Source organism: Miscanthus floridulus, chromosome 19 (assembly GCF_019320115.1).
Source record: "Miscanthus floridulus cultivar M001 chromosome 19, ASM1932011v1, whole genome shotgun sequence".
NCBI classification, from domain to species: Eukaryota; Viridiplantae; Streptophyta; class Magnoliopsida; order Poales; family Poaceae; genus Miscanthus; species Miscanthus floridulus.
This window is the reverse complement of record NC_089598.1, coordinates 101,946,206-101,957,201: the sequence shown is the minus strand read 5'-3', so window position 1 is coordinate 101,957,201 and position 10,996 is coordinate 101,946,206. Positions and strand designations below refer to the sequence as shown.

The 10,996-nt window shown below is 44.9% G+C and overlaps 1 protein-coding gene and 1 pseudogene across 1 annotated transcript; both read left to right on the top strand.

Annotated features, from left to right (window-relative positions):
• Positions 1–256: 256 nt before the first annotated feature.
• Positions 257–7,789, top strand: LOC136528198 (probable cadmium/zinc-transporting ATPase HMA1, chloroplastic; annotated as a pseudogene).
• Positions 7,790–8,787: 998 nt separating this feature from the next.
• LOC136528881 (EG45-like domain containing protein) lies at positions 8,788–9,835 on the top strand. Its single transcript, XM_066521876.1, has 3 exons — positions 8,788–9,019; positions 9,136–9,412; positions 9,522–9,835. Exons 1-3 carry the CDS (start codon positions 8,917–8,919, stop codon positions 9,526–9,528), a joined length of 387 nt encoding a protein of 128 aa, XP_066377973.1. The 5' UTR covers positions 8,788–8,916; the 3' UTR covers positions 9,529–9,835.
• Positions 9,836–10,996: the final 1,161 nt, after the last annotated feature.

The window sequence follows — 10,996 nt, the reverse complement described above, 5'->3', positions numbered from 1 at the left end:
TTTGCCTCCGAAGCATGGCATATAGCGTAATAGAGCTCCTTTTTTCAGATAAGGACATTTAAACGTGTATTGTGCACTACATATACGGTACAAAGTTACAAATCGCAAAATGGAGACGAAATAAACGAGTAGCGAAACCGTGCGCGACACGATGGTGACACGGTGATGACACGAGCCAAAACAAACCCGGCCGGGCCTGGGCCTGGGCCCACGCCCGTCATCTCCATCCGCTTGGCTCGCCACCACCCCCGTCCACCACACGCCCGCCACAAAGGTCCAACCCCGTGGTGGACCAGTCCTCTTCCTCAGCTGCTGCTGCTCACGGCTCACCACCACGAGCGTCAACCGCCCCGCCGACGCGATCTCCTCCCGCTCCCGCCCTCGCCCCGCCGGCGCGATGCAATTCCTCAGTGCCTCCGCCTCAGTCTCCTCGCCGGTGACGCCGTCGGCGCACCTCCTCCGCCTCGCGCGGCCCCCGCCCTTCCCGCACCTCCGCCGCCGCTGCTCCCCGCCCAGACCCCTCGCGCTGACGCCCCGACCGCCGCTCCTCATCGCCTCGCGCCCGTCCCTGCTCTTCACCCCACGCGCGCACGGCGGCCACGGCCACGGCGACGGCCACCACCACCATCACCATCAGCACGGCCATGACCACCATCACCACCAAGGCCACGGCCACGTCCACGGTCACCACGAGGTGGACGTGCACGGGGGAGGCGGGGGCGCGGCGGTCATGCGGGTGGCGCGGGCGATCGGCTGGGCCGACGTCGCCGACGCGCTGCGGGAGCACCTCCAGGCCTGCTGCATCTCCCTCGGCCTCCTCCTCATCGCCGCTGCCTGCCCGCACGTCGCGCTGCTCAACTCAGTCGGCCGCCTGCAGGCCGCGCTCATCGCCGTCGCCTTCCCTCTCGTCGGGGTAATGCCCCCTACCTTGTTCCTTTGCTACTTTTGACCTTCCAGACCCTTACAGCCTTACTAGGGATCACTACTAACTAGTACTGTACTTAGTAGTCTATTTGTTCTATGCTCACAGCTGCTTCAACATTTGCACTTACAGAGGAAATAATTAGTTGGACTGCGTCAATTCTATGCTGTATTTAAATGCTTGAAGATTGGTAAGAAAATTAGAGCATAGGATTGGGATTTCAGATACACTAAGCACAATCCAAGGAGTTCATACATTGGAAAGTACAATCCCCGTTCGTTTGGCTGATAAGCCATGGCTGAAAGTACCGTTGGCTGATTTATTGTGAGAGAAAAATATTGTTCGTTCGCTGAAAAAGTACGGCTTATAAGACAAGCGAACAGACTTGTATCTATGACATTGTGTCTCGCTGGGGATTTCGCTATAAAAGTTTGCACAGGGAAACCACTGTTTGTGTGCCACCACATAACTCTCCGGTACTTTTCCATGCTTCGAATTAGCCAAGGTTCAGTTAAATCCTCTCAGCAATTGATATGACAACTGCATTGGTGTAAAATGGAATTCATTGAACATGGAACTGTGTTTTGCTTTGCTACCTAACAAGGGAGATCAGAGGAGCAGCCTTTGTTTTGTGGTCGCTTGCCAACAACGTACTTGTTTGACACTCCTTTCCTATCTTGCAGGTGTCTGCAGCGCTTGATGCTCTTGTAAATATTGCCGACGGTAGAATAAATATCCATGTTCTCATGGCTCTTGCAGCATTTGCTTCTATATTTATGGGAAATGCATTGGAGGGTGGCCTGCTTCTTGCAATGTTTAACTTGGCTCATATTGGTACATTTCTTCTGATAACATCCGAAAGCCCCATGTGTTAGCCCCTGTTGTGTGTTTATTTGAAGTTCACTGTTCTTGTTTCTTACAGCTGAAGAGTATTTTACAAGTAAGTCAATGTTTGACGTGAGGGAACTGAAGGAAAATCACCCGGAATTTGCTCTGCTGTTAGAAACAAGTGGAGAAGAATCTGTACAGTTTTCAAATCTAAGTTACACCAAGGTTCCTGTGCATGATCTTGAAGTGGGTTCTCATATCTTGGTTAGAGCTGGCGAGGTGTGTTATATCTTGTATAGAAGTTAAATCCTTGCTTTTCCTATTTTTGTTTTCATTTCATAGCTTCTTCATGCATTTTCCAATTTGTTTCTAACTGAGCACAATGGTTTGACTTATCTTTTTTTGCCCTACATGTTGATGGTATTCTTATTCTAGATGGTTAGAAATTTTTCTCATTTTAGTGCAGTTCTTGTATTCTTTAGGCGGTGCCTGTTGATGGTGAAGTCTACCAAGGTTCATCAACTGTCACAATTGAACACCTAACTGGTGAAACAAAACCTTTAGAAAGGACAGTTGGAGATGCCATACCAGGTGGCGCCAGGAACTTGGAAGGAATGATGATTGTAAAGGTTTGCTTTGCTCCCTTCAATGAAGAAGATGTTTCAACTTTCTTTGATGAAGAGATGGAAAATGGAAACCTAGTTAATCTTGTGGGATTGGACAGATGTTTAGTTTTAATAAGCATTTGTTACTAGTACTATTTCTGCTTTTCTAGTACATTATGCTTGCTATCTGTTCTGGAGTGTCGCCTTGCCACCTTGCAAGAGAGTCATTTGTTTGCCTGTTTACTACCTTTTCTAGGTGACCAAGTCATGGGAGGATTCAACGCTCAACAGAATTGTCCAATTGACTGAAGAGGGCCAGCTAAACAAGCCAAAGTTGCAAAGATGGCTTGATGAGTTTGGAGAGTACTATAGCAGAGTTGTGGTAGCCCTTTCTTTGGGTGTTGCACTTTTGGGACCATTACTTTTTAAGTGGCCTTTTTTTGGTAACTTAGGTAATCCTCTAATGTCTCACTGCTGTATTGGTCCTGTCATATACTATATAAAACATATAGGTACTTCTGATAGTTCTACAACCAGTATGCTTTGGTGCATTTCATACTGATGATTTTGTTTTGCCAATTTTATCGATTTGATACACTTAGGTCCAGGCTTGAACTGTCTCTGTTCTGACATTTTCTTTAGTTTGTAGGGGTTCAATTTACCGTGGTTTAGGACTTATGGTGGCTGCATCTCCCTGTGCGTTGGCTGTAGCTCCATTGGCATATGCAACTGCAATCAGTTCTCTTGCTAGTAAGGTACTGTTTGAAATCTTCAGTTGTTGGAGCTCTTTATTTTGGGGTGATACAACACTTTCTTGGCTTCTAAACTTCATGAAAGCATCAACCATTTAGTTCATAGCTTCATAGTTCATATTGCTCACAAGTGCGGGTAATGTCTACAGTATTATCAATATGAATTCTCTTTTTTTAATGATTGGTGTAATTACTGCAGCTACGAAGTTCCTCCTGTAATTAATTGGAGATAGCACCATAGCAATCTTGTCACTTTCTGAATATACCTTTTTCTCTTACGAGCTGCTTGATTTCTGGCTGGTATAGTGGATAATGGATTGATGAACCTATGCTTTTGTTCTCCTCTAGGGAATTTTGTTGAAAGGTGGTCATGTCTTGGATGCTCTTTCGTCTTGTCAGTCTATTGCTTTTGATAAGACAGGCACATTAACAACTGGGAAGCTTATGTGCAAAGCAATCGAGCCTATCCATGGACATTTGGGTGTGAAAAATGGTCATAGTAATCCTTCTTGCTGCACTCCAAACTGTGAAAGTGAGGCACTAGCTGCTGCTGCAGCCATGGAGAAAGGAACAACACATCCTATCGGAAGGTACATAAAATAGATAACTTTTTTTTGAGCGAAATATACAGCAGGGGAGGCCCCCACTGTGTATTTTATTAAAACCAAAAGGAGAAACAACACTGTACAAAGGCGACACAGCAAGGGAGGGAGGGGCTACACAATAAGCAGGCCCTGGGGAGGCAGAAGAACTAGGCTAGAGGGACTATACAGGAAAGGAACTCTAGACGCTTTACAACATTGAACCTATGAGCTTGAAGCCTAAAAATAGATAACTTTCGAAGAGTCCGATTTGTTCATTTTATTCTGATTACGTGCATTCTTATTTCTCATGAGTACAACTCTGCAATAATTTGGCTTTCAAGGTGTTGCTAGAAGCCTAGAATCTACTCCATGGGCCCAGTGTAAATATTTGTACCACTGTTGTTGTTAAGGTGTTGAAACTCAGGCAACAGTTCTGTGTTGCTTATTTGGAAGCAAAGTCAGTAGGCTCATTCTGGTTGCATGTGAATGCTTGAATTTCTAATTTCTATTCACACATGCCACTAGTGGCTTCTTGCACTGGACCAGCATGGGCTCTAGTTAACATGAATGTTGCCGTGATCTTATCTATGCCTGTTGAGAACTGACCGTTAAAAAGTTCCCATGCCCTTAACCTTAGTGTAGACTTTCTTGTCTTTTTTGTATTTTTGAAACATGGCATTGGTTGTTCATTTTTGTTTTATGCACTGAAACTTGTAGAATAATCTATGGCAAACAATTGACATACAGTTTGCATGATCACAGGGCTGTTTTAGACCACTCTGTTGGAAAGGAGCTTCCAGTGGTCGCTGTAGAAAGTTTGAATGCCTACCTGGTAGGGGAGTTGCTGCTACTTTGAGTGGGGTGAAGGTACGTCTAACTTCTATAATATTTTCAATCATCAAAATCATCTGGAATTGTCAGATATGTCACAGACCTTGCTTTAGATAAAATTCAGGTGTATTACTGGAAACACCACTGGCATTTAATGTATACTGTAGGCGGAAACACTCTTGTAGTGTAGCAGTAAGCTCCCTAGTTTTGGGAGACAAAAATGTCCCCTGTTGGCAACCAAAAAATAGTGGTCTGGCGCCGGCCTGTGGCGTCTGTAGTTGGTTTGGGCCCTCACAATAGTTGCAGTGGTCGGCAGCCCAGGTTAAGGTGAGGCCCTATAGGGTGAAGCCGGGGTTCAGAGGTTTTCTTGGTTGGTTTGACCGAGAGATTCAGTTCAATACCGTGGGGGCAGTCTTTCCCCACCGGCCAAGTTCTTTATACTGTAGGCAGCATATGTTTCATCCAATGGATGCAATTGTAGTTCAGTAGCTATCATATTCTTCAATAGGGGCGTGTTTTAGATTTTGATAAGTTAGCATGGTTGTTATTTAGTGTTTGGTCACTATGAAGGAATTGGAAGAGCCAGCCTTTGACATGCTAACTTGAGTACCTGACACCTCATACATTTGCATTACAGGTAAGAGAAAATGAAAATGAGCTATCCGAGGCATCTATCGGTTCTGTGGACTATATTTCTTCACTATATAGATCCAATGGTGAATCAGAGCAAATAAGAGCAGCAGCAAAAAGTTCTGCATATGGGCCTGAATTTATCCAAGCTGCTCTATCTGTTGACAAAAAAGTAAGTTAACTTGAGAACCAAACTCTTTCTTCTTTCATGTATCTGGTCATGTATTTTCATTCTAGTCCACCTAAGCGACAAACCAGCATGGCCCCATGTATCCACTGCACAGTCAAAACCATAAGCACTAGGTGGTCCGTGGTCCAGATTCTAGTGTTTGGTCCATCTGAATAGCCTGCCTATTCTGAAGCTTGTTCAGTAGGTGCCCTGGTAATTTGAATCTGATGATTTGGGCTTGTTTGGATACTAGCCTTCTTTGAGTTCTACTTAGAAGTTAGAACCTTTGAACTTGCTCTTGTTTTAGTGAAGCTGACCTTAGTTTGCTTTGCATAGTCATAATCATTACCTTACCTTGTTTGGCCGGCCCACCCACTGGCAAGATTGCAAGAAGGCTGTACAAGTGACTGTATCAAGGCATACTTCTACTCATGATTTTGCTACCCCCCCACCCCCCTTTCTTCTGACCAAACAGTACACAGATTTGAATTGTTATCATGATTTGAGTCTTGTGTTTTGTAAGAACTAGTTTTCCAGTGTATTATATATCAACTGATTTAAACTTTTCTAGGTAACTCTTTTTCACTTTGAGGATGAACCCCGCTCTGGTGTTTGTGAAGTTATATCTACCTTAAGAGAGAAAGCTAAACTTCGCATTATGATGCTTACTGGAGACCATGAATCAAGTGCCCATAGAGTTGCTAAATCTGTTTGTATTGAAGAAGTCCACTTCTCTTTAAAGCCAGAGGATAAATTAAATAAAGTAAAAGCAGTTTCAAGGGAAGGAGGTACTTACCTGTGATATGTATGCCTGTCAAAAGTCAACTATATGATTATATCATGGCTTTAAGTTTTACATATGTTATCTAAGTATGCACTTATATAGCTTTAGCCTTTAATCCTGCAATGTGGTAGCCACGGTTGCTTTCTAAGTGCTCCTATGTACTTCCTCACCACATGATTTGATCTAACAAAATCATTGGTAGTTTTCTTCATAGTTTTCACTTCTCATGCTGCATGAGTCTATCGATCCCAACAATTTTGTTCCTACTTCAGTTTATTTTCTGGACATAAGCAACCTGCCAGACATTTACAGAATCCTACCTTTTGTCCATGACTAAATGTTCCTTGTGTACAATTAAACTGTAAAATTGAACATTGTTACTTTTTGTTGTGCTCGCTTTCCTGCCGATTATTCATTATTTACCTTTTTGTTTGTTTCCAGGTGGAGGTTTAATAATGGTTGGTGATGGTATAAATGACGCACCAGGTCTTGCAGCCGCAACAGTTGGAATGGTTCTAGCCCAACGTGCCAGTGCAACTGCAGTGGCTGTTGCAGATGTTCTGTTGTTGCAGGATAATATTTGCGGGGTGCCATTTTGCATTGCTAAGGCTCGTCAAACAACTTCATTGGTATGGTCTTTTCTTTGCTTGTGTGACACTTTAGCTTCAGATGCAATATTACTGTTTCTTACACTTCTAGGTTATCCTTACAGGTCAAACAAAGTGTAGCTCTGGCCTTAACTTGTATTGTTTTTGCTGCGCTTCCTTCTGTCCTGGGATTTCTTCCTCTTTGGTTGACTGTAAGTTCCTTTTCATGACCTAGACTTGTGTTTGTGTAACTAGGAAATTTAACAAATTGTTCAAGTGCCCTGAACCCTATTTGTCCTTTGTGACACGGAATTAGTAAATTGTAGAGTTGGAATAAATGCACTCTTTACAGATATGCATTTGTAGCGTAACAGAGTGGCAAATTCACTTTCTACACAAAAAGGAGAGTCCAGTTCCCACTTATTGGATGGATTCTTTGTAAATATTTCCATTATGTTTTTCCTAGCCCATGGTCCTTTTATGAGCCTTAAGATGGCCAGAAAAAAAAAAAGCAAAATGCAAAATTGTAGTGACAGTTCCATTTTACTGGATGTGTTAGCACCATCACTACTGTTGTTATCATGTGATTCGCATACATAATCCTTTCTTTGGTGTCCTTATTTCTACATGTGCTACAATTTTCAGGTACTTCTTCATGAAGGAGGAACCCTTCTAGTGTGCTTGAACTCGATACGAGCCCTGAACGCTCCGACATGGTCCTTGGTAGATGACATCCGGCAGCTCGTTGATGGCTTGAGGAATTATTTCTCATCCAAGTTCAACAGCTCTTCCTCAAACTACGTCGCAAACACTGTACCCTTGTAGATTACCATGTACAGCAACGGTTGCCTTTTCTTACCTTCTTTGTGTGGCACCGTTTGAATTTAGGCGAGGGGTTCTAACCTAATTTTTGTTGGCTATGTACTCTTATCACCACCATGTAAAGAAGAAAGAAATTTGGCTTCAGGTTGAGCTGAAAGTCAAAAGCAGTAGTGATGAACATCCTGTTACGATGTGGCGTAGAAGCAACATTTGTTGGGCACGTTCGTTATGGAATACATACAGGTGCAGCCGTGCAGGTGCTGTACCACTGTTGAGATCAGGGAAGTCTAATCGCCTATTTCTTGCTTGCAGAAGCTATAGACTGCTGTTCTGAGGTCGATTGATTAATTTATTGTTGATTGTCCACTTGCCCAGTCAGCATCGGCCGTCAGAAACGCGTGTCTAAGTAACTCCATAGAAGATTATCCCTTGGGATGCAGAGGTTGCAGTGCCGCTGCACACCGTGTGTGTGTGTGTATATATATATATTATAGATATAGATTTTTAGCCTAAATCTTCTTTCCCTGTCGAATGGCTCAATGTTCGCCGGCCGTCCGCAGTTGCAAGCGGACTCTCCTTCTCATTTGGGACAACTCCTGCTTAAACCAAAAAATCTGTGGCAAAGAGGACCGATTACATTTCTCCTGAGTTTGTGTGTAGTATTAGCCAAGACCATCGCGTGTAGTAGTACGTATTAGTCACCGTCCATGCATGCTGCACAAAGTCAATCTTCTCGATGCCTCCTAGAGACGATCAAAGGCAACCTCGCTGAATGTTTTTAACCACTAGCTAGCTGTGTCCATTTGCCTACCGATCCAGCTAGTCAAGTCGCCGCAAGAAACATTGACGTACATGCCTATGTGGTTGCGAGAAATCGTACTGCCAAACAGCCACGAAAATCCGCACCAGTTGCCTAAATTTTGACCTACGTTCTACGCCTCACGCACGGCTATACGGCTATGCTGTAGCGAGTAGCGACAGGTAATTCAGGTATCCAACACCCGCCCATGCAACGGAGAAACTCAGCCTTTCATCATTGTTAAAAAAGACAGAAGATAAAGAGAATCAGTTTTTCCTCTGACCAAAGCACTAGTTTCGCCGCATCCATCTAGAGTTTCCAACAATTTCCTCCTCCGTGTCGGACCAAAACTTCTCTCCTGGGTTTTCCCTTCCGTAGGCACCAAGCATTCAGGCACGACTTTCCACGCCCGTGCTCGTGCACATATTGACAAATACACTGCCTGCCCTTCCTATAAATACCCTGTTCAGCAACGCCACTTGTGCACCAAGAACACTATAGCACCCGGCGGCCACCTCTTCTCTCCAGAGCGAAAAAGAAAGAGCTGTTGGCTGTTTGTTGCTTGCTTATAGCATCATCAGCAACCTCTCGCCATCGTCGGCCATGGCGAAAGCTGCCGCCGTTCTGCTCATCGCCGCCCTGCTGGGGCTCGTGTCGGCGTCGCTCGCTGACCAGGGCACCGCCACCTACTATACCGTCTACACTCGTGCGTCGCTCTATCCGTCCATCGTCACATCATGAACATTTCTGCATGGCATCAATATCACGTTGTAATTTTCTGAAGAACCTGACTCCTGAGGTCGGTGCGTGCGTGTTCTGCAGCGTCGGCGTGCTACGGATACCAGGACGAGGGCACGATGATCGCGGCGGCGAGCGACGGGCTCTGGGACAACGGCGCGGCGTGCGGGCGGATGTACCAGGTGTCCTGCGCCGGCGGCACCAACGCTACCCCGAACCCCTGCAAAGGCGGCAGCGTCACCGTCAAGATCGTCGACCGCTGCCCGTCACCGGGATGCCAGGCCACGCTCGACCTCTCCCAGGAGGCCTTCAACACCATCGGCAACCTCGACGCCGGCAAGATCCTCATCAACTACAACCAGTACGCACGCGCCACGCTCCAGCATCTTCCGATCGATCCCCTGGTGGTGTTTTATGTTGGTTAATTTCTTTTTGACACATCAATAAATATTATTCGTGTTGTTTTGCAGGGTGTAATTAAAAGAGCAGGCAAAGCACAAGAAGGATCTAGGAGCTATATGGGCTTCATGATTATGTCAGGAATAAGTTGGGTAATAATAAGCACGTGAAACTTGCATTGGAGCAAATACGTCGTGCCTATAGCTAGAATAAAACCATGGTGTACCTTTAATAATTTGGATGGATGAGCTCTCCTGCTTCTTGTGTGTTCGAAAAAGGAAAACAAATGAATAATGAAGGTTGTAATATTATTAGATACCAAAAAATGAATAAATTGGGTGTATGTATACACAATCTTGTTCAAACATTGCTATATATCTTTATTGGCCGATTTCTTATTATAGTCCCTCTTTTCTAAATTATAAGTCACTTTGGCTTTGCCTCTAACATTAGCAAATTAAACTTTATAGAATACTCCCTCCATATCACAAATAGCGGTCGTTCTGGCCATGGACGGATCTGAGCGATTAGAAGTCGTTCTGGCCTCCAAAGCAAAGTTTGGACGATGCTGCCCCTTGCGCTTCGTATCCCTCGCCGCGCGTTAAGAGCTCGCGCTTCGCATCCCGCGCCGCACGTTAAGAGCCCAATCGATCCCTTCCCTCGCGGCGTCAATAGGCCAACCGCTCGCCGCTAAGAACACGCGCGGCTGCCGCCACCGCACACCATGGCTAGATGAACAAGCAAGGCAAGGCAGTAGTACTCCAGGCAGTCGAACCGATGCCGGCGTTTTAATACTGCAGGCAGCCGAACTGTTCGACCTGCTGAGCGCTGAGCGCCAAACGAACAAAAAAACGCGCCCAGGCGAAACAAAGAGTGAACGAAAAAGTCTACACACACGGCAACTGAAAAAATTCGCGCGGCATAGCGCGCAACCAGCGTGCATGCGAGAGCAAGCAGCAAGCGTGCACAGCGCCATGCAAATTCCCACGAGCGTCCAGAAAAAATAGTGCGGCCAAGGGATTCGAACGCTGGACCTCCAGCCTCGGTCCACAAATCGCTTACCACTCAGACTATGAGGAATTGTTATATAGGAGACACCCGCAGTCCTATTTAATAAGGGTAAAGAAGGAAAACTCTCCCCTAATTAATCACACTTTGGCACTCCTTGGTAAGCGTAATCCTGTCATAAACGACTTCTAATTGCGATACGGAGGGAGTATATATTGACACATCTACAAAAGTGCAATCTTAAGACATATTGAATGCTGGATTAAATGGAACTAATTTGGTGCTATAAATGTTAGTATATTTTTCTATAGACTTGGTCAAACTAGATAAGTTTGACTCAAGATGAAAGCTAAATGACCTATAATTTAGAACGGAGTGGGTAGTAATTTGCACCAAAACATCAAACAATAGAACACTGCTTTTTTTGAACGCACTGGTAGAAGCTCTGTCTTTCAATTAAGTAGAAAGAGTTGACCTTGTTTGTATGGAAAACCAGACGTGAAGATCTTACACTTGCATGGTTAATTAAAGGAAAACC

What these genes read in the sequence shown, in the direction of transcription:
- LOC136528881 (XM_066521876.1), top strand. Translation starts at nt 8,917, where the DNA reads ATGGCGAAAGCTGCCGCCGTTCTGCTCATCGCCGCCCTGCTGGGGCTC. An exon ending in CTACTATACCGTCTACACTC is followed by an intron (nt 9,020 to 9,135) that starts GTGCGTCGCTCT and finishes CGTGTTCTGCAG; the next exon opens with CGTCGGCGTGCTACGGATAC.